The following is a 27,823-nucleotide window of genomic DNA, read 5'->3' on the forward strand; positions in this document are numbered from 1 at the left end:
TAAACCATTTCAAAACGCGATTCTTACACGTCATGATGTACGCTTGTAAACATTATTATTATTATTATTTATACCAACTCGGAGGTTTTTGAATGCGAGTTTTTTAAACTAGTGCATTCGTAATATTTCTGTTGTTTGGATATGAAAGAAATTTACTTTTAGCCACACCATTCAACTCAGTGTTTCACTGACTCGGTAAATCATTAAGTTGTTGACTCAAGAACCATTCCAATACGTTTTGTGCTTGTTTTCTTTACCGAATCTTTCGGAATTTTTCTGTATCGACTCAAAAGAACAATTAATCCACAAATCAAAATTTGTTAGCGTACGTCGGTCAAAGTATACTGAACCTTGAGATTAAACCATACATAATTAAGCAATAATAGCAACATTTTAGTAAAAAAAGAAAAAAAGAAAAGAAAATGGATATGTATTATTAATATTTTTTAATTATCATTAGTTATCACATGCTATTTTTTTTATATAAAATTAATTGCCGTATATGTTATATATATATATATATATATATATATATATATATATATATATATATATATATTATATATATATATATATATATATATATATAATAAAATACAATTATTAACTTACTTTCAGTAGCGTAGAAATGGTACATGAGAAAATGAAACTTGGCACTTGAACCCAATGGCCGATCAGGCTGGTGTAAAATTAGTTAAACTGATGGCGCCCTCTAGTGCTCATATGCTGTAAACACCTTATGAGTGTTGAGGCAAATTATGACATTATGAAACTTGTATTAAAAACCAAAGAGATACACTGCGAATCAATTAACATTGAAATGTTTATTCAGACAAATGTACAAAATTAAGAGACCCTCTACATTCTCAGGAGCAACGTACAATGACAAAGCCGTAAAACCAGAGTGCCAGAAATGTGTAATCTAAAACCTTTAGGATGTTGCCCGTTGAGTATTCTGAAGGAAATTCAATAGATTGACTGATAACTGTGTAAATGTATGAAATGTTGCAAAATCAGTTTTACACAACTTGACTAGAGACATTCTTGAAACTATTATAACCTAATAAAATCAGTTAACATATTTATTGATTTAGTTTCTGTATTTTATCTAAACATTACACCTACTACTTCAGGTGTTTACATTTTAACAGCAAATAAATTAGATGTCTCATAAAGCTCTTCAGATTTTATTTTGCTAAACCTAGTCATTGTTCTGGTAAAGATCACACTGGTAACTTGTTTAGCATGTAGTAATCTGACATTCATGATTAGTAAATTAGTAAAAGTAGCTGAGAAAAAAAATCTAAAGGAATAACTAAAAGCAGTATGCAGAGTTAGCACAGATCTATTTCTAATATTTAAACCACCTATACAGCAAAGTCACTGTGCATCAAACCTTGATTCATACACTGGATGCTTTGGAGTGATGCATTTTTTTTATGTATATCTACATAACCTTAAAACAAATATCCAGCCTATTTACTTGGAATGACCTGTGCACGGTATGTACTGTATATCACAGCAAAAAATGCATGAGCTACTGTTTAAGAGCACTACATTTCATTAAAGAGAGCATATTTGAGGTTAAGATGGTCTAGTGAAGAGTTTGTACCTCATGTAAGGATAATCTCCTAAAAACACACAAGGATTTGTGTAAGAGCTAAAACCTTATTAAGCATTTGCTGCAAAATTGACAGAGTCCTTGTTAATGCACACAGAGTTTCACAGAGCTTTGAAGCGTACTTAAACATCTTCAAGTGCAGGTAAACTCTATTTCAGGTTGAAAAAGCCAGATTTGGCTTGAGGGCCCATCAGCATACTGGCTTGGTTTTTGTGTGTGATGTGAATCTGAGGAAGAAAAATAGAAAGACAAATAAAACAACACAATAAGTTAAATCTCATTTAATGCTGTTTCTATTGGTTTAAACTGAAATTAAAGGAATAGTTCACTCAAATTGAAAATAAAAATAAGCTCAAAATGAATTCACCCTGAAAATGTACATTCAAGATGTAGATGAGTTTGTTTCATAACAGATTTGGAGAAATTTAGCATTGTTTTTATCAGCTGTTTGAACTCTCATTCTGGCGGCACCCATTCACCCATAATGAAAATTTTCTCCAAATCTGTTCCAATAAGGAAACAAACTCTAAATCTCGGATGGCTTGAGGGTGAGTACATTTTCAAATTAGAATTTTTGGATGAACTATTCCTTTAAAAGGTGAAATAACATAAGATGATGAGAACATAAAACTTACATTTAGTGATAGTTCATACTTGAATGATTTTTGTTAACAAATCATAATAATTCACTAAAAGCTTAAATTAGTTGTATTTTTTATTAGAAACCACTTATCTAAACACTGTTTATGGAGTTTCTTACTAGATTTGTAGACACAAAGTGTTCACAACACACAAAAAGACATTCGCTTATTACTATTACTACAGTGTATCAAGCAAAAAGGGTCACTAAACAAATCAGTGTATGAATCTGAATACATCTTTTTAGTGAATAGATTCAAAAGAGTCACCTGGATGAATCAAATGCTTAGAAAGGCAGTATGGTGGACACTTACGGTACAAGGTGGCTGCATCCACGGTTCTCCATCAATCTGCATGGGCAAAGGCTTCTTTGTCCTTTAAATGAGTGTACATTTTTGAATAAAACAATTAAGATACATTTATAGAAACCAAAATAACCAGTGAATCATATGATGGGCAATTGCTTGGGTGACTAAGCACACATTCACATATGACTCAATAGTGGTTGACACAGTGTTACAGAATAAACTGACCATCCCCATTTAATGACAAATTAATTAATGTACTGTAATTTACAAAATTATGCAAATGCAGGGAATGTAAATTAGACAGATAGTCATGTCTGAGCATGACATGTTTGTGCCAGTATGAGCTTGTTTAAGGACAACTGCTGACATTTGCTGGTAAGGTTATGTCTCACCTGATGGTAATCTGAGATGTTTTGGCAAGTCGGACTGCGCTCTTCAGCCCTGTGTATATCTGTCCCATCTCAATGGCTCCTTCCAATCCCACCACCTCCATGCGCTTGTCGCTCATGTCTGTTCGGAGACAGTCTGTTCAGTGTTTAGGATGATCTTCATATTTAAAGTTTTGTCCCTGCATTGAAGGAAGCGTACCTTGCGGGCTCACTTTTAAGACTTCAGGGTCTACTATGACCTCAGGCATGTTCTGGTCTGTTCTGTCACTTTTTTTGGCTTCACCCCACAGGTTAGAGCCGCCGTGCATGCTGGGAATGTTGAGGACGGCGATGCCCTCCAGAGAAAGACTACTGAGAGCCAGCTGGGTCCCGCAACACTGGATGAGGCCAGAGAGAGGCGCTGGGGTCAGTTCCGTAATGTTTTTCATATTCAAAATGATTTCTAGCCGAATACTTCTAACATGCGAAAGCAGATTTTTAAGTAATGAATTGCATTTGCTTCATGTTCTGAATTAATGCCCCTGATATGGTAGACTGAAATGTTCCTGGCTTGAGCTCTGACAGACGACTAATACCAGAAGCAGGTTAATGACAGGTGTTAGTACTCTAATGCCCTCACTGTGCTCATGCTTTTTAGTTGATGCTTTTTGATGAGCTTTCAACACAAGGGAAGAAGGGGAGCTGGAATGATCAATAACCTCTTTGAACTTAGATAGGAGTGTGATCCTTTATTTATAAGGCATTTTTTCTCACCTCAATGGTGAGACACTCCTTGAGTTTTTTACAAGATGCTGAGATCGTCTCAGATGTGGCAAATTCAAAATACCACAGTTTGTTCTTCATCCTGTAAGAAAGGTACATATGCATGAAAAGGAAGCCATAAATGTGTGATACCCATTACAGATAATTTTATTTGGTGGTTTTTATTATATATGCTTTTTAATAATTAAATTGGACGTTACCAAGTCAAACTGCTTTTCAAAAAAACAAAAAACAAAAAAAACATAAATACATACTGTATATACACTATAGCTAAAAGTTTGGAGTCAGTAAGATTTTTAAATGTTTTTGAAAGATGTCTCTTATGCTCACCAAGGCTGCAAATATTTGATCAAAAAATACATTAAAAACAGTTATATTGTAAAATATCATTACAATTTAAAATAACTGTTTTTTATTTGTATATGTTTTAATATGTAATTATTCCTGTGAACCAAAGCTGAATTTTCTGCAGCCAATACTCCAGTCTTAGTGTCACATGATCCTTCAGAAATCATACTAATATGATGATTTGATGTTCTAATAACACTTCTTATTATTATTATCAATGTTAAAAACAATTGTGGTGCTTCATACTTTTGTGGAAACTGTGATACTTTTTTTTACAGGATTCTTGATAAATAGAAAGACCAAAAGAACAGTATTTATTTGAATGTGATATCTTTTATAATAATGTGAATTTTTACTGTACTTTAAATATATTTTAATTCACCCTTCCGGAATTAATTTCTATCTCATAAAATAAATAAATAATAATAATAAAAGTAATATTTAGTTTACAGTTATAATTATCTTTATTACAGTTATAATTTATTTTTACCTCCCAACAATAAAAAAACAAAAAAACAATAAAAAAACCGCAAAAAATAAACAAAAAAAATATTAAATATATATATTTAATTTATTTATTTATCTTCTTATATGATAAATATAAGAATATTAGAATAAGGTGATGTTTTTTTATGTACATTATTTTTATTTTTTGAAGAAATATATAATGATGAGTAGATCTGTGGACTCTAGTGGGATCCTAGTGTGCAACATCCCCACCTGCTGTTAAACTTCTGTGGGTGTTTCTCCCTCATGGTGTGGAAGCGGTGAGCAATGGAGGCATCCTGTTTCACAAACAATCAACAGTGAGAATGATAAATTTACTATGAGTTAAATAACAAAAGTTTTAGTTTTTTTTACAGATAACACATTATTTTCCCAGAGAAACACAGAAAGAAAATGAGATGATTGAAAGTACATAAAAGCGAATAAAATGCTGTACTGCATGCATCATACCACTCCAATGGAGAAGTAGTTGTTGATGATTTCGTAGGGCACGGGGTCACCTCTTTCCTGACTGTCCTCCAGGGTCACCTGTATGCTCCAGCGATCCATCTGAACCACAGAACTGCCCTCAATGTCCTTCAGGATTCGGCCCAGATCCATTCCATCATAACCTACAACATTATAACACATGTTCAAGTTTCAATATATGTATAGCACATGTTCAAGTTTCAAGTTCAGATTTCACCCTCACCTCCTCCCCATCGAAGACAGCGCGCAAGATCATTTCCTGTGCCAAGAGGAAGCACAGCCACCGGGGGGCGCATTGGCAGGTTGGCTTTATCTTTATGAGGAATTGGACAGAACAGTCAAATGAGATCTAAACAAACATATTAAGTGTTACACAATGTATGTTTGATTTAGTTTCCGACCTATAGCGTCAAGGATCCAGCCAACTGTGCCGTCACCTCCACAAACTAATATTCTATAGTCCGGCAGATCTCTGAAGAAACATAACCTGGTTTGGAAACGAAAGATCATGTAGATTACAACCTCATTTTTTACAAGCTACTTTACCTATATATCAACTATGAAATGCAAAATGTGGATCATAAAGCATGCGTTTTTCAATCTTAGTTGGTTTTTAATAGTTTTGTTGTCCACAAGTTCAACCAAGTGGATCCAGGGCACAAATAAAGACATACATATGCTGAAATATTCGTGAAACCCTTACCCTGGTCCTGGTCCACCATTGGAAAGGTTATAAACCTGCCGAGGATTCAACAAGTATTGGAATTTCCGAAGGATTCTGTAAAAACACACATTTTGTGAGTAAAAATTAGGATTTAAAAAACACATATCAAAGACACACAGGAAATTAGACAATAACTGATGGATGGAAGTGTTCTGACCTCTCTCCCTGTTTACCGCCACTTTTAGGATTCACAAACACCAAAAGAGGATGAGTGTTAGGAATTGGGTTTATCTGTTTGGGGATGGGAAGTTGTGTGTTAGTTTCACCGCCATCATTCAGCATCTCTTATATCTGCCTGGGAAAGCTGAAACATAGAAGACTGTCCTGGCTGTGTCTTACCTGTAGAACCTGTCCGTCAGGTGTAGTGTTGTGGTCACTGTCATCACTTACAAATGCACAACCGTTCTTCACGGAGTTCTGCCTCTCCTAAGTGAGAAAACAAAGAACAGAAGGTGTAATGGAATCACAATTAATCTGTGCTTTTGTCTTCTATTTAAGCATTTGAGTGTATTTTGCTGTATACTACAGTTGAAAATCCTGAGACTTAAGCAAATCCGTGGAATTAAGTAGGTCTTCCAGACAGACTTTAAATTTGCATTACCTTGATGATGGGATAAATGGCCCAAGGTGGTAAGATATGGTCTCTAAAAGGCCCACAATCACATTCAAAGGGTTCCTGGGTTGCACATTCATCATGTCTCTAAAATATGACAAATGTCAGAGTGAACATGACAAATCGACCTGCTTCATTTGTGATATTTTATCAATATTTATCAAAAGCTCTTACAGGTTTGAAACGACATGAGGGTGAGTAATTAATGACAGAATTTTCATTTTTGGGTGAACTAACCCTTTAATCTTATTATATAATGATTTTCAGCAACAGTATTTTGTACTGTAGTCCCAATCTCACCATAGTGTGACACCAGACACAGCGTTTTCCAGTGAGGCCGTGCAAACTCTTTATCTTCTTCTGACACCGGTCACACTTCCCAGAATCACAGTTTCCACTCACCCAGTCATGGGCCGCAATCTGCATGCAAACAAATTAGATGCACATATACTATTTACATTTCCAGTGTCTACTTGATGGCAGTATAAAAAAAAAAAAAATAGCTTACAGAAAATGCTTAAAGTGGGCTCTATCTGCCATGGGCCAAACAAGTAAGATCTACAATAGAGGACCTTGGTGAGACACCCTCATCCAAGGACCTGGGACAATGTTCTGAGACTGTCCCATAGACTGCCAAATAAATAACAGTGTCAAGGTCCAGGAAAGTATGAAAGACATCGTCAGAATAGTCCATCTGCCATCAGTGCTTCAACCGTAACATTATAAAGCGACGAGAATAATGGCAGATGGAGTATTCTGACAATGCTTTTCCTACTTTCCTGGACCTTGACACTGTTATTTATTTGGCAGTCTATGGGACAGTCTCAAGCCTCCCGATTTTCATCCAAAATATCTTAAATTGTGTTCCGAAGATGAATGAAGCTTTAACGGGTTTGGAACGACATGAGGGTAAGTGAATAATGACAAAATTTTCATTTTGGGATGGAGTATCCCTTTAATACACAAGGATGTGTACTTATTAAAATGTGTTCTTTTATTTTATTCCTATTTTAGTTTTTGCTTTTTAATATACAATTTTATATACTAACATATAGCATTAAGTTTTTAAGCTTTATGCACATCGCTGAAAAGTTATTTGCAGTGATGTCATTAAATCCTGAAATGTTTAATAGTATTGGCTTTATATTTAATTTAAAAAAGCATAAGAACATAAATAAAGGTGTTCTTACCCCTGTCTCTTTCTTTGACTTCACATATGTGCGGGTGCACGGAGCTGGGTTTTTATTTGCACACCGGCCATGGACCGTGTATTTGCAGCCTGTGTATGATAGCAAACGGTTGTGATACCAAACTGATCAGAACCCATATGAATTTGCAAGCTTATGCATAACTTCATTTTGAGCTAGGTAGATAAACCACAATACACACTGGCACACTGGATTTCAGGAATATATCTTGAAAATGTTAGAATTTTAATTGCTAAAATAAAACATTTTATTGGCAGTCCAGAAATATTGTTCACATTTTCAAAACAGACTGTAAGCCTGTTTTCTTGTAAATTTCCCAGAATTCCACTCACAGGTGCAGCAGAGACCCTGTTTGCGCAGCCCCAGCAGCATATTCTGACAGACGTTGCAGTACACAGGCTTGTTGAAATGTTTCATCCTCCACAGATGCTGGCCGTCTCTTTGGGTCATCTTTGGAAAGCAGAAAATCATCATGTTAGAGAACAGGTTATGTTTTTCTTTATAATCTAATTCTGTCAAATGTAACATGTCATTCAATATATATGTTTTATATACAGATGTTTAATCTGTCTATAACCAGAGTGTAAGTGTAGCTATGAAATATGTAGCCTGATGACAAAATAACATTTATCATAATTCACTCACTCTCATGTTATTTCAAACTATAAAAGGTCTGGTCACATTCACTGATGTTCAGCAAATTCTCACAGGCTAAATATATACACAATTGGGAATTTCGCATTAGGGTCAAAGATTTCCCCACACTGATTTTGCGACAAGTTCAAGATAGTTAAGTAAATTTGCTTTATTGACCAACAGGAATCTGCACAAAAAAATCCAGTAATGCGACTGCACCATGATCCATAAACAAATTGTGATTCATGAACAAATCAAGTTTGATTTCTGAACTGGATCAATCTGTTCAGTTAAAAGAATCAGCTCTTTCATTCATGGATTTGGTTCTTAAGTTCAACTCCAGCTGCAGCTTACTGGAGGGAAAGTTTAGCTGTGAATCATCACACAATGCTATTGTATGACCTCAGAAGACTTGAAATATAGCAGATGAGTCACATTAACTACTCTGATAATACTTTTTGGGGTTTTCTTTGCCATTTTTGAAGCATAAAAAACCTCTATGACCTTGTTGTCATAGGGGAAAAACATGAGTGAGGATTCACCAGAAATTCTCCTCCTGTGTTTCACACAAAAAATAACAGCAAACAGGTTTGGAACAACATTAGGGTGGATAAATAATGAGATAATTTTTAGTTTCAGACATACACCTGTAATAAATAAGATGCAATGTTTTCATCTGTTTAAGAAACTGATGACAACATAACCATTAAAAAAGGCTAATCAATGGAAAGTGTTTTTGAACCACTCTCAGACTCACAAGAGTGTCATTTTCTTGTTTATTTCACATTGCTTCCTTAACTTACACCTACTGGCAATTCTTTAGGAATTCAGCAGCTGGCTGGAGATGATTAGGGTGAGCTAAGGACATTGAATCACGCAGTCACATCAGAGAATTAGTAATAATTCAGAATATTATTGGTTTGGATGACTCAGGCAGGAACTTCAGGCGGCCTAACAGGAGGTCAGAAACTGTAGCCCACACAGCCATGCTGTAACTGGGCTTGATGGCTCAGTATAACCCCCCATGTGCCACTTGGGCAGGAAGAAATAGCACACGGGGAAGTCCCTGGCTTTGATACATGGTTAAGCATGACCATGATATAAAGCTCTGGCTCCAAAACGCAAGACAGTTGGGAATATATATTTAGGCTGACTAAATTCATGTGATTAATATAATCTATGTGACAGGACAAACTACATTTACTGTAACGAACTGTGACCACTGGTGGTAACAACAAATGTCTAGCAGTTGTAACTTCCGTACTGACTGTGCCTATGTGGTTTAACTGTGAACCATACTTATTAGTACTAAATGCACATTTCTAGCATGAAAGTGACACTGGCTTAGCATTTAAAAGTTGAAGTTTTCATTATATTTGGATGTATTTAGTCATGGAAAAAATAGCTGTTAACTTTGTGGCTTGTCTCCAGGTCATGCACTAGCACAGTATGGATATATACAAGAGTCTTGAGTGTTGAATGGCTTATGTTCCCCCACCAGAGGAGTAGGAAACCAGCTACTGCTCTAGTGTTACTTGCTGGAAGCTAGCTTGAGCTTGCATTTTGAAGCTGCCAAGCAGGTTGTGTGAAAAGATGCATGATAGAGATATTCTGAATGCATGCCTTCTTCATGCTTATTTGAATGACTTGTCATGTAAAGTAGACCTTATGGATGACGTGCCAATGAGATACAAGGGATTTCTGGTTTGCATGAAGTCTATATGCATTTCACTGCTGCTATGTATATACCTCCTGGTTGTGAACCACCACAGACATGTGCTGTAAAATTTGAATTAATCGAAAATTTATATGGGTTTACCACTGACAAATGCTTATGGGTCACTTGAGCATCACATCCATATGTGCTTGATAAAAATAAAAATGTAAATAATAATAAAATTAAACAAATAAAAATAAAATGTAAATAAAATTACATTTAAAAATAAAAAAACAATTAAACAATACATTTAAAAAATAAGTAAAAATAATGCTAATGTGCATTTGGCTGTGCATATAAGTGTGTGTGGGTATGTGAGCATGTGCTGGAAATGATACTGTTGCTTGCGCCAGGGTTTAAATAAATGAATTCAACACAATTCCCAGTAATGTAACCAAATAGTTGGTAAGGTTTTTTTTAAAACAATTTTTAAAAAGTTTCTTTACATTTTTTATCAATATTTGTATTGTCTTTTTATGACAACAGAGAACAAAGATTACCAAAAAAATTAATTTTAAATTTCTTTAATTTTTTTAGTAACAGTAGTATTGTGAAAAATGATCACAACATAAAATAATTTGTTTTTATTAAAAATAAAATATTCCTTCGACGCCAAAGTTAAATTTTCTGCAGCCTTTACTCCAGTAGTATTTCACACTATTATTTGGAAATCATTCTTATAAGATAATATATATATATAATTAGGCATAAAATACAAATGCTAGTATGCTTTTTGTTGTTCAGTAAAGTATGTGCGTGCATGCAAGCTTGTGTTAGAAGTGTCACTGTTGCTTGCACTAGTGCAAAGTCAGCAGGATTTTGTCATGCTATAATGAGGGTGAGCCAGACAACAGAACCTAAAGTGTCCTCAGAAGGACAGAGCGTAATAAATACATACATCTATTAAATTTACATTGTTTTCTTTTTGCTTCTGAGCAGTGTAATCTGAGGTACAGTCTTGTACACTCTAACAAATCCAGGTCTCTGACACTGCATCTGAAACAGTGTTTTCCTACCTTCAGTCCCAGTAAAACCAGTAGCGGGACATTATTCATTCCCCCCTCCACCCATTCCTGTAATGACACCGTTCCACTGCTATCTGCGTCAATTGCTGTCATCATATCCTTCAGAACCTGAGAACAAGCACAAAGTGCATTGAGAAAGTATATGCTTTTGTATTAATATATCTGTGCATTTCTGTTCTAACCTGTAAATGATGTAACTAAATCATCACTTATAATCATTTGAATTATAAGGAGCAACATTACGCAACAATCTTGTCAGATTCATTTTTTTCCCATCCTTATTTTGCTCCATGACAAGTTGATTCATGCCAAAATTAAGAGGAATGTCAGTTCAGCAAGGTGTGGTTAAGATGGAAAATATCTTGTTGTGCACACAGGCATTTCACTTCTTCCCAGCAAATCTTACACACACACACACACACACACACACAAACAAAACACAACTCACAGGCCTCAGTTCAGACACATCCCAACTGAGGTAATCTGCTGCATGCATCATCTGGGCAATAATGCGGTCCACTTCCTGTTTTTCAGAAACATGACTGGTTACAGATATTACCGAAAGATGTAATTTGAGCATTATGATTCAGTTTTGTTACATAATGAGGAATTGAAAGTAGATTATATTTCATGCTAACACCCACCGAACTGTCCAGGACACCGTTGCCATCTCTGTCATAGAGTCTAAAGGCAACTGTGAAGGGAAAAACATGAAGACGTATTGCAAAGATGCCAACAAACATTATAGATATTGGACGTGGCAAAAAAAAAAAGAGATTTACATTCAAGTTTGTCCCTGGGCTGCCCGTCTTCCAAGAGAGAGAAATAACAGGACACATCCTTCAGAAAGACTTCCCCTAAGAGAGAAAGCAAAGACAGACTTATATTCAGAATACAAGAAATCCTTTATTCAGTAATATTGTGCAATATTTCTACAATTTAAAATAACTGTTTTTCTATTTCAACATATTTTAAAATGTTATTTATTCCCCTGTGATTCTTGCTGCTCAAGAATTATTTCTGATTATTATCAATGTTGAAAACAATGTTGAATATTTTTGTTGAAACTGTGATACTTAATTTCAGGATTCTTTAATGAATCAAAACAACAGCATTTATTTGACAGAGAAATCTTAACATTATAAAATCAAAAATTTATTTACTGTCACTTTTAATTACTTTAATGTGTCTTTTATGAATACAAGCATTAATTTCATTCAAAAATGTGTATGTGTGTGTAGGCACATATATATATATATACAAGCATATGCATGACCCACTGTTTTCATCTGATTTTGCTGACTGTGAGTTCTGGAAGGATCTGAACAGCCGCTGGCACAGATCTGTTGGGAAGTCCTCCACCTCCAAATACGTTTTCAGGAAGAGGCGGAAACCTTCCTCGTCAATGCACTAAAGACCAATCATTTTGTACAATTAAGGATGAGTGTGCCTCATTAAAGGCGGCTACGCATTTAAGGAACACAAAATACACACACAAACACAAACCACTGACACTTAGTTTTTGGAATATATCACTGGGCTTTTTAATAGCATCTATTTAGGTAATCATTCAGAAACTAAACATTATTGGAAACAAATAAGTCATAAAATTATTTGGAACCTTCTCACAGAGGAGTAATTGAGATCCAATTCGATTCTGCACTACAAGCCTACTCCTAGTTCTACTAAGTGCCTGCTGTACCTGTCCTAGATTTCAATAGAGTTAATAAGAGAAAAAAAATCCTAGCAAGTTGTATTCAAACTTCAAAGGCCTGAGGATACTGCTGTTCTATCTGGAGTAAAAAGAGGAAAACCAAGATATAGGCTTTGTTACAGTCAGATACTCCTCCCATTCTGACATACATACTTACATGACATAATTCATTGTTTATTTTGTTTTAGTTGCCCAACACAAGCAACATGTAAAGCTTAGAGTGTGACGAACACAACAATTACTGAAACAAAACACCTGCAACATGCAGTGCAGTGTTTGAGAGCCAAGTCAGCACACATTCAGCTGAAAAACTAGTGCACATATCAGGTATACAGACTAAATCTTTGCAACATGAGTATGACTGAACAGCAAATCTTTAAGAGCTATAATCCCTCCAATTCAGAGCAATCTCTTTCCATTTTACACTAAACATCCTGTGGTTTAAATATTATAATTGTGATCGGAAGCATTAGGCTTAGGGTTAAGGTGTGTAGCTCGTCCTGCACTGACTGTACTACAGACATGGACGATAAGTTAACCTCGTAAAGGAAAATACTCAGAAATGTGTTTTTAATGGAACAGTATATCAAAGGTTTCTAAAATCTAATATATATATAATTTTAGATTTTAATATGCATGTAATTTTTATATGTATTTTATGTTTTGTATTATATTTGATACATCAAGCTTTTGTGATCAAATTCTGATAGCTTGTGATGTAAACCAATAAGATCTTTATAACAGTATATCAAACTACATACATAAAATGCATATAGATATCAGATGGGGAGGGCAAAACATATGCAATGCAAAACAATGAAGACTGAGAGAAAATTTTACTTATGTATAAATAAACATTCTTCAAAAGTCTGTTTTATTTGTAAATATTTAAAATAGTATTAAATATTGTAAAAATCTAAACATGATAAATATTTACATTTTAACATTATTTTTCTAAAATAAATGTATGGATAGAAGTCGCTTCAGTCCAGTAAATGTTCATCTTGAAATATTACAATATAAATCTGTATTTAATAAAGCACTATATAACTACTTGGGGATCAGCACTTTTTTCTTCAATTCTTTAATTCAAGTTTATTTGTACAGCGCTTTTTACAATACAAATCATTGCAAAAAAGCAACTTTACAGAAACTTTTGGCTTGGGTTACCAGAATACCTTAGTAAATGTGTAGCAACATGCTGAAAATCACTGAGAATAGAAACTGCAGTAAAAAAAATTCTGGCAACCACCCACTACAGTTTCACATAATGGCAGTGAATTTTGTGTGGGACACGCCACTAAAATCAGTACTGAGGTACACATGGCACTCACTGACTAAGTAGGTACATGTTACATGAATTGTCCCCAGGATGAGCTCAGATATGCTTAACCAGACGTGAAGAGATTCACATTACAGAGATGGATGGATCTGTTCAAGGGTAATTGGACTAAGATGCTGTAAAAGCAGAGTGCTGACAGTTGGCCCCTGGCAGCCTGTTCACTCACCTCTCCGTGTCTGTACTTGGCTAACCTGCCATCTGCATTGAATTCCTTTAACACATCTTTTACTTTTAGACTGCAGTCTGTAAAAAGATAGACAGAGCGAGTGGGAGGGAGCAAAGAAAGAGAGAAAGAGAAAAAAAAAAACCACATGATGACATTTTGGCACAAAGAACCACAGACATCACACATTATAATGAACTGTATCTGCATCAAATCTGCATGAAAAACAGGCTAAGCAGAAACTCATACTTAGGGCAAGTATCTACAACACCGTACTGTATAGAAATCCTTCACTTATGCGTGAGAAACATGAATGAATCAACCAAAGGGTCAAAGTTTTGCTGCTTAGCATGAACCTATCAGCCACTGCTGGTTAGATACTGCAACTACACAATATGCAAATTGTCTTTCTTCACTGACGACCATATATGTCCTGGTTGGGATTTCTGAATTGCCTAAAATGTCCAGGTTTTGGCTTTGTTTTCCTTCTGATGTGCTCTCTACAGTCCTCATATATTATATGAATGCATTTTTGCACTGTTTTGACTGTTCTCTGTAAATCCCACTTTCTTGCATGCCATGATTGGTTGATTATGTATAATGCCTGCATGCTATTGGTCAAAGTTCTTTTCAGTCATTATTTTTGGCAAGAATGACATTTTAAGCAATTTAAAAATCCCAGCCAGGACATGGACGTATGATAACCCTATATATTTTGTAAAATATTTTTGTCAAATATTTTTTTAATTGCAAATAAAATTTACAATTTAAATTGTGTTAAGTTTAAATCCTAAAGATATTACAGTGCTTGCTTTACCAGTGCACAATTCATTTTGAAAGGCTTTTAAAGAATGAAATGGATCAATATGCATGATGAAACACCTGGAATATTTTATTTACATTTACACTCATGCATTTATCAGATGCTTTATATAAATCAGTAAAGTACACATGTCTATAATATATATATATATACACATACACACACACACACACATTATGACAATTTGTGTGTTCTCTGGGAATTTAAACCATGATCTTGGCACTGCTATATTTCAACACTCTATCAAATGAAATACAGAAACACTTTTATTTTTTAATAATGGCACATTTTTTCATTTTAGAAGCTTGTAACATCGCTTAATGTGAAAAATATTAGTGATTTTAATATTTTATCCAATATATTAAGAACTATATGCTGAGGAAATGTACTGTGTAAACTGATAAAAAAAATTGTGTAGAAATGATTTTCACTCAGAAATTGTTATACATGTTGCATATACTTACTATAGTAATACCAGTTAAATTTTAGTAAGCATAATTACATGCAAGTAACCTTAAACCAAACCCTATTGCTAACCCTAACCATATATTAAGCACATGCTGTTAATTAATATTACTCAGTACCTTATTGTATAATTACACAGTAACAAGAATGCCTTAAAATAAAGTGTAAAGAAAGAAAATGAATTTCCATTTTTATCAATGTATTTTTTTCCCTAATCCCTTCATTTTAAATGACATTATCAATATCTAAATGGTGTCAATCAGTCAGTCTTTCCCACCAATGGTTGTCTATGTATAAAATACTTAAGCAAATCCATCCATGTAAAAATTGTAAGTAAAGTGGGCTCACAGATGTGTTGGATGCACACGACTGGCATGTTTTTTCAACCCTGAGAATAAAGTGTCATTTCGCACTTAAGGACTCAGAGTGAGTCATGGTTTGTAATGAGGCCGAGTGTTCAGTGAGAGTGGGAGGGATGTGTGGGCATCACAGACTTACAGTCAATGTACTGCTGAAGCTGGATGAAGTCTACCGGCCTCAGCTCTCTGTCATCCGACTCACCCGGGTCTGACATCACGCCAGAGCCTCTGAATAACACTGAAAGAGTGAAAGAGAAAGGTTGGTGAGAGGAAAACACAGATGAAAGCCATGTCCATCTTAACTTTTTATGCATTAAGATGTTTTCGTGCACTTAAAACAAGCATAAAATCCACATTATTATCAAATGTCATTAAGATGTTGTTGATGAAAGAAAAGCTTCAGGCCTAGACACAATTATGCAAATACAAAGCATGCACATTGCTGTCAACATTGCCTGCGGCACATACCATAAATCCTAATACTGTGTGATAATGGAGAACCATTTTATAAAAGAAAGTAACAATTCAGTGTTCACTTCTTGCCCTTCTGATGTCTAAAATGTTATTTATTCTTTCAGGCTGAGCAAAAAATGTGTCTGAATAATTTGCTATTCATGCATGTGTCTCATATAGTCATACCATACAAGAATTCTGGATATTATAAATAAAAAAGGTAATAAAATAATAAAATAAGATTGAAATGACAGCATATTGGAAAGAAACACTTTTATTTATCAGGAAATTATTACATTACAGTTGTTACATAATATTAATAATATAATCAATTTCAAATAAATGTTGTACTTTTGAGTTTTTTATTCATCAAAGAAATACGAAAAAGATGTATCATGGTTTCCACAACTACTTTCAAAATTGAATAATAACAAATGTTTCTTAGAATACATATAAGAATAATTTCTGAAAGATCATGTGACACTGAAGACTGGAGTAATGATGCTGAAAATTCAGCTTTGCATCCCAAGAATAAATTACATTTTAAAATGCACTCAAACAGAAAACATATTATATTATATAATATGTTATAATATAATTATATATTATAAATATTCATATAATATATTCACAATTTTACTGTTTTTACTGTATTTTGATCAAACAAAGCCTGGGTGAGCATAAGAGACTTCTTTCAAAAACATTAAGAATCTTACAGCATAATAAATAAATAATTTATGTAAAATAAAATTTTTGTTGCAATATTATGTTTTAGAAACTATATCGTATGCATAATTCCATATAAATAGATTATGATCCACAAATAAACAAAAATAAAATATATTTTGAAACATTTCTAGCATCAAGACGCTGACAATCCACAAATGCGTGGACTCTGCCTACTGTCTGCTCAAGCCAATCAGATAACAACCACACTACACTGACCAATTGTAACACATTCTGGCTATAACCAATCACATTTTGCTTTATAGCAAGAAGGTGCTATGATTGGTCAGCAGAGTGTGGCGGTTATCTGATTGGCTTGAGCAGAGAGTGGGTGGAGTCCACACATTTGTGGATTGTCAGCGTCTTGATGCTAGAAATGTTTCAAAATCCACAAATGTGCGCAGCGATCCACAAATGAATGCCAGGTTTTTGGCATAAAGATTTTGTGAATTTGTGAATGTTTTTTATTTGAAAATTTCATTATATTTTTTTTTTTTATTTAATTCACGTTATGTATTTGTGGATCTCATTCTGTTTATCAATGTGTTTAATCTCTTTACATTTATTTGTGGATCATAATCTATTTATATGGAATCATGCAACAAATCTATCTCCATACCAGCCTGGCTATGTAAAGCAGCATTTCACATCAATCAACCATTTACATAGTGAAGTCACTGCGACATGCTCAAGAAACAAAACTGTAGGTCACATGACTATAAAAGGTTGTGTTCCCAATTAAAAGATTCATCTTGTGTTTCTGTGTATGACACCATGGAAAACTGACAGAAAAGAGTTTGAGATTCACCATTTATTTGTTTATTTATTATTTATGTTTCAACCATTTATTTGTTAAAAGAATAAAGAATGCACAACATTCAAAACTTATTTAATGTCAGCTGACGAGACTAAAAATTGTCTGTGTGTATATAGAATTGATTCAAGAACCTGAGGCTAAGTGAGACTTCACTTTTTGTGTGTGCATTATACAGAAACATCATGTTTCTGGGTCTCATCTGTGATGGAAAATGGATCAGCACACTCATTAAGGAAAAAGACAGTCTAGGGATATCAGTATGCTAGTCCCAAGCTAAAGTTTTTCTTCCTGTGCACATTCATTATGGTGTCTTCAAACTTTTTAAACACAAGCAAAAAAGCTTTGATGGAGAATAAATGGGTGACCTATTTAAAGCAAGTCCACGTCTAGAGATCTGTTTTTAGCAACTAATAATAGTAGCAGGAGTAAAAGTTTCATAACAGTGATGCAGTGCGTGTCTGTGAACACAGAAAACTAGCCACATATTTAAAGCCAACAAACAAACATATGCAAAGCTCTAGTCTAAACAACAGGAGGAGTACCTTAACCTAACCACTCATGAAAGTTTTTCAGCATGAGAATGATATACAATCCACTTTAAAGACAGTTTATGTTATTCCTCGAATGAAAGAGCTCAAAATACTGATAGGACAGAAAAGGCAGAGAGAATGAAGCACGTACACCCACTCCTCTCATGTGATGTGAGCTAACAAAGGGTCACACCATTCTCAGTTAATTCCCTCAAAAGGTTAGTGTCGTTGCCTAGGAACTTGTGTGGCCTATTCCTTGTATATGTGGGTGGGTGTTTATGTGTGTGTGTGTGTGAGAGAGAGAGAGAGAGAAAGTTGGGAAAACAGAAGCAATACTTTTTTGTCAACAGCACAAGCTAGCCGGTGTTCTGTCGATTTGTGCTACCCTTTCATACTTTGCTACCTCCCATTAAAACAGCGGGTAGTACAATTTGACAAGAAAAATGCTACTCTTTAAAGTTATGGTTTATTAACATCTACACCTACCACAACCCTAAACCTACCCTAACAGTAATGCAAATACAGTAATTATGTGTTATATTTGCGGTTGTAGCTAGAAGGGATACAGCTAGAGGCAACCAATAAATATTTTTTTCTACCTATTAGATTGTGATTTATTAAAGTCTACACCCACCCCAACCCTAAGCCTACCCTTACAGTAATGAGGATACATTAAATATTGTTGTTCAGCATGAGAAAAAGGACGCAGTGTTGATGTGCGCATGTGCAGTAAACCCTGGTAGGAAAATCTGAGGGGTAGGATAAAATGTCAGGACAAACTATTTTACATACACACTGCAGTCTTATCAATTGTTTTGGAAAGACAGAAAAACATGTTTTTGTTTTAAATGACACACTTATTTATGTATTTTTAAATCAAGTCAAGGTTAATTTATATATATTATATATATATATATTATATATATATATATATATATATACACACACACACACATACATAATACACACACACACACACACACACACACACACACACACACACACACACACACACACACACAATACATAGTGGTTCTATCAGATCATGTTTTCCATCCAATGAGTCACATGTGAAATGAAACTACACATTTTCAAATCACATTTTTCTGCTCTAAGTTGCAGATTTACTTTTATATAGACACCGCTCATGGAGAAATGTCAGTCATTTATATTTTCTCCTGAAATCAAAAGAAAACATCAATTATAATTTGCATAAACTTTTTTTTTGCATTATTTTTATAACAAATAAGTACACCCCCCCCACACACATATATAATTATTTTTTTACATTGCTGTAATGATAATGAGAATTTTTGCATTTCAATATGCTACATACAATTAGGAGAGGGGTTTAACAGTCATAAAAAAATATCGTCACAATAAAAAAACTCTACTGGCCCTAAAAACAGGCTTCATTTTCTTTATAAGAAATGTAACTGTATTTTTAATAGGGCTGTCAATTGATTAAAAATTGTAATTGCAATTAATCACACACTTTTTGTTTGATTAATTGTAATTAATCACACAAATATCATGAAATTACGCAAAACACTTTTTTAACATTTCTTATTTATCATGTTTTTTTAGTATTATGCATTCGGTGTGAATTATGATATTCAGTGATATTCACAATTGATATAGACAATAAGCATAACACCAACAAAATGGTCATATTTGATATTAATGGTCTTGTTTCACACCAGATTTAACAGTCATTTGACTGCAGTTTACAACTGATGGCTTCAGGTCTTGGACTCTCTCTATCTTTCTGAATCTCTAATTGTTTGGGTTGAGCACAGAAGCGTGGTAATGTGATTCTGGGCAACTGCATCACTTATTTGCATGCATAGCTCTCTGTTTTATAAAGGGAGACAAATCTCTGCTTCACCAAACACTTAGTCCAGTAAAACAGCGCTGAGGGCTCTTTGTGGCTCAGATCAGAGTACTCTGTTTTTGAGACCACCCGCAAAAACAAGGCATAAACCATAACATCACTCTTTTGGACAGTAAATTGTTTTCATTGATTCAGAAACAGCTGCCAGTAATGTATACAATAAAGATGCACATTCATTCAAGCCAATATGTCCATTAACCCTGGTGGATAATTCAATTGGACATCATTATTGATTACAACGCTCTCAGGTCAATTTTAAAATTACTGCTTTAGTCATTATAAAACATATCAACAAATTAAAAATATAGACTTTATGTCCGTTATTAATTACTGCCTTATCACAAAATAAATATGTTTGAAGCTGTGTGTTACTGTTTGCTTTACAAATTCAATATTACACTTGGCAGCCCCCACAAGTGCAAGAGGGTCATGTTTATCTTTAGATCATAATCTTTATGTCATCCCGACTCATGCAGGTAAAAATGTCAGCAGAATTACAGAAATGTCAGTAACAGTAAGGAAGTAGTGGGTGTTTGTGTTTGTAGTAGTTAGTTTCATGTTGCAGAGAGATTCCCGTGTATTGTTCATTGTGGCATGCTTCTCTCTTCCTGTATTTGTAACTTGCTAGCTGATGTTTTTTTTTAATTCAACAGTGCACTTAAACAGTCCTGCAGTGTGACAATGTTTAAATATTCCATGTACATTTTTTTTAAAATATGAGGTCACAAAAAATACTAAACTATTAAGAGAAAGCATGTAACAATGTAAATGACTCCCCAGCCCCTCTCACTATCTCGCCTATTCATTTGCATTTCCAACCACTTTACCAGAAAAGCTGGACTTAGAACACAACATTGACAAACCTGAGGTCACAAGCCTGTTCTAGTGATCTAATATTAGCTGTTCACATATTATTTGCCTTTAAAATGCCTTTTAAAACTAAATTTAGGAACAGTATTTTCTGAAGCTTTGTGCTGTTTGTACAAGCTGTCGCCTTGTGTCAAGTCAAACTGCTGCTTTTTGTCTGCAAGAGTTTATATATTCAAGTGTTTTCCCCTTCCTTTCCCAGTGTAATATCTGATTGTTCAAAGGTTGCTCTTTCATAACTCAGAAGATGTAATGGAGTTTTCTTTCTTTGTTTTACATGTTTATATATATGTGTGTGTGTGTGTGTGTGTGTGTGTGTGTGTGTGTACGTATATCACAATAAGATTTTTCATATCAGTCGATATCGATAATTATTGTGATAAATTTCAAATCTTTAAAGGCAGATTTTTGCTCCTAGGTGAAAGTTGAAAAAACCACAAAGTTAATGGTGGTTTTAAACTACTGTCAGAACATGACAAACACTTCACGTTTTTGAATTCTTTACACTTTTCCAGTCACTGTTCTTTAAAAATATCTTAACAGAAAAATGTATTTCTGTATTGCAAAAATGTATAAAATATTATAGCGATCTCTAAGGAGATTCCAATTGTGATTAGAGATTGTTTTCATGTGAGAAACTTGAAAGATCAATTTGCAAGCATTTAGACTGATTAGATTAAATTTGGCTCATATATAATGGCATAAATAATAATAATGATGATAATAATAATAATAAATAAATAAATAAATAAATAAATATTATTATTCTTACTATTGTTGTTTTTTTTCTGATGTATTCATAATAGATTTTATTGTTATAATAGAAATATTAGAAAGGAAATAGAAAAATCTGTTCCGCAGTTTAATAATAAGACAATCCAAAAAAAAAAAAAAAAAAAAAAAAAGGGTTACAGCTGTGCACTGGTTGTGACCAAAAAATATTTTTCCATCATGGGTTCCCCTTCTGTCTCTGATGAAAAATGTTTGTTTTACTGCTGATGAGCTGCTCTTTATTAGATTAAGTCAAATCAAATCAAGTCATTTCAGCTTTTTCAAGGAATCACTAAGTACATCTGGTCGGTAAGAAGGATTGCCAATCCTGGTGGCTCTGGAAAGAGTTTCCCCATCAGCTGTGCTGCCTCAGACCGTTGCCAAGGGTGACTGACAGGACGAGAATGAGGAAGGGAGGAGGGGAAAGACGGATGAGGGGGAGGAAACCCAGGCAGCAGTCGTGGGTCTTCCCCTGCTGGCCTGCTCCACCTACGCGTGCTTCTCAGTGCACACAACCTTCAAACAGACTGCTTTGCATTGCACCTGCTGATGTAAGGGTGAATCATTCACCTCAACAGAAGCAGATGATTTTTGTCTCTTTGGTGCAGTGTAACGTGTGTTTATCCAGCTAGTACATACCAAGCATGACATACTGTAAACAACTGGAAAAGTGGAAATATTTGGTTCCCTCTCCGCCTGAGTGGCTCAAGATTGTTTTTGTTCACTAAATGAACTAGATTTAGCTTTAAACACTCAGCTTGCAGAACAAATGGCAGGCAAAGTTCAAGACATGCCATAAAACAGGCCGGAAACTAGCAGCATAAGTCACACCTCACCTGTGAACAGCTGCTGTGCTTTGCCTCCCGCAGCTCATTTCTTGTGTTCTACAAGTTGCATTTCAATGGAAAAAGTGTCACTGTATATGTAAGTTGTGGCAGGACGAGTTTTTTGTAAAAGCAAAGGGGCCTCAGAGGTGTGCAGGAAACCCTTTCAAAGTCACTCTCTACCCACAGGCACGTCTGAGCTTGCACAGCAGCCGTGCACGCTGTCCTCCTCCAGAAAAGCCTGCCGCGCGGTCTGTGCAAAGGCACAAGCTTGAGGAGATACATGTTAGAAACGTACTTACGCCCACATGGAGAGAGCACTACAGACAGCAGACACGCAGCAACTGTTGCACTATCCTTCCTACACAGAGCAATATCAAGAGTCAAAGCCATTTATATTTCATTGCCGTGTACAAGAGAGGGCATGAGAATTCACAGAAATTCTGCAGCTAAGACTGACTCAACTGTAAAATTTGAGGACATGTAATTATATCATTTATGCATATAATTACTACATTTATGCAGTCTAAACTACACCAAAACACTCCTCAATAAAAACAACCACTTGAAAACAATTATCTCCACAAGGTTTCAGTGTTCAAGAACATACTCAGGGCTGAAAGTTTAGATTTTTCTGATCAAAATTGCAATTGCCATTTAAAATCCAACTGAAAAAAAATAAAAATGGTGTGGCCAAGAATATTGTGATTATACATCAGTATGACTTAAAAATAAATATTTCTTATTTGAATATTTTGTTTAATAAAATATTAAATAAAATCTTGAAATATTAAACAAAATAATTAATATTATTATAATAATATTACACATAAAATTAAAAATTTGGTGAAATATAATATAATAATTTTATTTCAAAGTCCAGTTGAAAAATGATAATACTAACATTTATGGCCATTTTTTTGCTTCAAACAATAAAAATTTGACACTTCATCATATATGTTCACATTTGCCAGTGCCAGTTTCATAACAAAACAAATACAGTAACAAGATTTAAGTCTAATTAGTTAATTTTTTTCTTTTTTAATGAGTCAGTCAAAAGATTCAAAAAACAGCAACAGCAACTGAGTAAGTTTACATGCAAGCAAGGTCAAAAAACACTTTCATTTTCTCATAATATGCATTTCAATTTACCTTATTTCTCAATGACTCTCAAACAATTAATCTTTCCAAACCCCTACTTTGCATGAGGCTACTCTGCTCTGATTGGTCAGATTATCCAGTCTGTTGTGATTGGTCTACTGCATACAGCATATGTCAGAAATTAAACATAAGACCCAAACAATAATGGCATATGCGTTAGCTGAACACAAATATGGAGTACTGATAAATCACTTCAGTATCTAAACCAATGTATTGCTCCATCCTTAATTGTGAATCCAAGTAATAAGAATGACAAATATTCTATATTAATCGAAACATTTCTAGACAATAGCAGGCCCTCAGCTGATTAGCAGAAAATTATTCTTAGACTTATAACTGCACTGACTGTATACACAACACACAAAACTACATATTTTGGGCACTTGACAAACAATTATTAATCATACTTACAAGTTGAGCAAGCTTTTCAAGCTCTGATTCTTTGGAAGTGAAAATAAAAACAAAATTCTCACAGTGCAGAGCATAACATCTTCTTGACATTGTGTTATCCACACCAACAAGCTACAGTGTTTGAGGGAGGTTCAAGTTTTCACTGGATGTCCACACACAATGTAAGCAGGCAACTTGCAAACGAAATGCGTGAACTTAATGGAAATGGGATCCGAATTTTAAATAACATGTTTAAGCGATTGAGAGTGTGGCTCTTTCTTTGAGAGACAATAACTTTATTTATAAAGCACTTTCAACTTTACAGCTTTGCGGACTGTTTACATTCACATACACACTCCATGAAAGGTCAAAAATTCATGAATGACTCCCTGACTTAACAATGAATCAGTTTTTGTTACGGTAAAAGAAAAAGTGATTCTTTATTCAGAAACAGGAACTATTACTGTAATGTCTTTGTTGTATCAGTACATTTGTGAGACTTCATTTGGCTGCTAAATGTTTCATGTCCTCATCTTTTTTTTTTTTTTGTCTGCAGTGCCTGATACTCTTATCTGCACCATCGTGATTTACAACTATTCTATAAAAGCCAAAGAAGATGGTGGTCTTTTACTGACCACTTTATGCAAATGTGAAAGTGAAAAGTGAAAGTGATGTGATATACAGCCAAGTATGGTAACCCATACTCAGATTTAGTGCTCTGCATTTAACCCATCCAAAGTGCACACACACAGCAGTGAACACACACACACCGTGAACACACACCCGGAGCAGTGGGCAGCCATTTATGCTGCGGCGCCCGGGGCGCAGTTGGGGGTTCGGTGCCTTGCTCAAGGGCACCTCAGTCGTGGTATTGCCGGCCCAAGACTCAAACCCACAACCTTAGGGTTAGGAGTTAAACTATCTAACCATTAGGCCACGACTTTCCCCTAAATATGGGAATACACAAGCTGTTTGGATCAGCAATATCCAGTTTTTGTTCCCTCACTTTTTAGAGATTATTAAGTATATACCACTTGTTAAAAACGAGGAAATCTGTGGTAAAATGAATATTGACCCACATTTCATTCAAAAGCTTTCATCTGGTTCTGTTGCATAAACGTGGTTAGATCATGATTGAGCTTAAGTAAAGATGGGCTATTCCTGAGTACAGTTTTTCACTGCTTGGCTCATGAGTTATAAAAGCAGGTGATTACTGGAAAAAAAGTAAACCAACCCTGTGATTTTCTAGCCAAGCCCATAAGCTTCCTCAGAGAACAAGTTACCATTATCAGGTAAGTTAAGCCAAGAGCTCTGGAGAGAATGTGGGACTAAATTAGGATGTTTAATTTCTTCAGGGACATCCACAAATTTAGCATAGGCTTTCAAATGAGTCACAGATACAAAACCGCAAACTAAAATATAAGCATGTTGCACTGAGACGGATAAGTTTTGGTCACAACAGAAGAAACGAGTGGAAAAACAAGAATGAATGAATTTGTAAGTATATCGGCAAAAATGTGTAAATGCAGGGGAACCGAAAGAGCACTTCAAAACCCTTTGCTTCAACTGTCTTGACTCATGTTGTGACCCGAAATGTGACAAAAGGCATCCAGTCTGTTATAAATATTAGGGCTGGCTCGATACCACTTTTTCAGAACCGATCCCGATCTGATACCAAAAACTCTGAGTATCTGCCGATACCGATATCAATCCGATACCAGTGCAGTTTTTTTTTAAATCATTGTAGAATTTCTATACCTTAATGTGTGTTGACCTGATCATCACTCTTTTGTATGTTACATACAATCTAATAAATATAGACAGCTTCATTATAAAGAAAAATAACAAACGAAAATATATATGCAACAAGCATTTAATCAGGTGAGAGAAATGTGTCAAATAAAACAATTATACATAAGAAGAACTTTTACTTCTTTTAAGTGATTTTTATATTTCCAAGCATATCACATAACAGTATGACTCAGGATCCACAGTCTATGCAAATATTTCAGTGAAAGAGAATAACAACACATCTAACAAAACAACCCGACGAAGCAAAGAGGAAAACCACCAAAATGCAGTTAAGTAGTACAATTAAAAATAGACTGGTCTGTGCATTACAAAACTTGACAGAGAAACGCACAGCTAGGCTGTGTCTCAAAATCTAGTGAGCTGTCTATCTTTAGCTCATTATAGGCCTAACGTTGCTTAAACCGAATAATTTTCATTACGTTCGGTTGAGTTAACATGCATTTATATAGAACGGCGTGCTAAAAAACTATGACGATGTTTCCTGCACTATTCACCGCAATACTACTACTGAATTTGCTGTCCAAAACGTACTGCAAACAGTAGTCCGATTCCTTACCAAATGACTCAGAAGAGCCGGTTCTTTTTAATGAATCATAAACATACAGCGCGACCAGTGCTGACTGACTGTCGAAAGAATGAATCTTATGAGCCGATTCTTTTAGTAAAACAAAAACACTTACGAAACAGGAGCAACCACTTATACATTATCCATTTACTGAACCGCAACTTAATAATTTCATCAGCATGTTATGTTAACATCATGAGTTATTGACTGTTCATATGACAACGTAATCTGAGATACACACTGAATCTGTTTTATAAAATTATGAATGAAATACGTTATCACATTTTGTTGGTTTAGTATTTGTATTTAAGATTTAGAGTCATTTATCGGACTGCACTTGTGCTGCCTCTAGAAAAGTCTGTGAAAAGCCATTAAAAAGTCATGTAAACAATACTTTTCGCAAGAAATTTGTATTAAATTTATTTTTGTGGAAATATATTTGTTAAATATGTTTTGAAACCTGAAATTATCTTATCATTGGCCAACAACTGTTGAGAGCAGTAAATCTGACAAGGATGTTAGATAGCTATTTGTTCGTCAAAGTACTAAAAGAAAGGAATTCTAAATGGAACCGAACTCGCCGAGATGAATCGATTTTAGAATCATTAAATTCCTTACGATTCCCATCGTTAACTAGACAGCATTCTGGGCATCGATACAAACGGTTCGAACACACTGTTTGGAGAGTCAGAGGTTTAATACACAACCTTATGAGTCGCTACCAAATGAAATCATGCATAAAAACTACACGCAACACAGTACAAAATCACTGTTACTGGTTATTGGTTGTCACTTCTCTAAAACTCACTCGTTTCACCACAAAAATAAATAAACACTGGCGTTACCTTAATATCTTGAGGTCTGCAGCACCCGGTTAGTGGTTCTATCTGACGCCAAGAGTAAAACCGCCAGTGTCAGATGCACTTTGAAAACTGCTTCAGCGCTTAGAAAATTAATAAAGAAGTGGCGACGGAGGCAGAGCCAGCTTCGTCTGTGAGAAAGCGTTTAGCTGTGTTTGTCCGGTGGAGAACTGACAGTGAAGTGAACACGCCTAACTGTGAGTGACTCTCCCATAGAGTCACAGCACCGCCCGCACTTATGTGTCTGAGCTGAGTGATGCACTTTGATCAGATGCTGTGCGTGTGTATGGACTGCATCTTATCGAGCACACTAATAGTGATA

At 34.8% G+C, this 27,823-nt stretch overlaps 1 protein-coding gene across 1 annotated transcript; it reads right to left on the reverse strand.

Annotated features, from left to right (window-relative positions):
* Positions 1-805: 805 nt before the first annotated feature.
* dgkaa (diacylglycerol kinase, alpha a) lies at positions 806-27,722 on the reverse strand. Its single transcript, XM_019065764.2, has 24 exons — positions 27,487-27,722; positions 15,971-16,069; positions 14,188-14,264; positions 12,246-12,375; positions 11,748-11,822; positions 11,610-11,659; positions 11,414-11,488; positions 10,957-11,073; positions 7,920-8,037; positions 7,570-7,658; positions 6,680-6,799; positions 6,368-6,466; positions 6,106-6,192; positions 5,924-5,997; positions 5,746-5,820; positions 5,444-5,529; positions 5,266-5,355; positions 5,025-5,185; positions 4,788-4,852; positions 3,711-3,801; positions 3,157-3,334; positions 2,961-3,078; positions 2,575-2,635; positions 806-1,848 (listed from the first exon to the last, which is right to left on the reverse strand). The coding sequence occupies exons 2-24, from the start codon at positions 16,044-16,046 to the stop codon at positions 1,771-1,773; spliced, it is 2,190 nt and encodes a 729-aa protein (XP_018921309.2). The 5' UTR covers positions 16,047-16,069; positions 27,487-27,722; the 3' UTR covers positions 806-1,770.
* Between the last annotated feature and the right edge of the window lie 101 nt (positions 27,723-27,823).

The sequence above is a fragment of the Cyprinus carpio genome, chromosome A23, assembly GCF_018340385.1.
Source record: "Cyprinus carpio isolate SPL01 chromosome A23, ASM1834038v1, whole genome shotgun sequence".
Taxonomy (NCBI): Eukaryota; Metazoa; Chordata; class Actinopteri; order Cypriniformes; family Cyprinidae; genus Cyprinus; species Cyprinus carpio.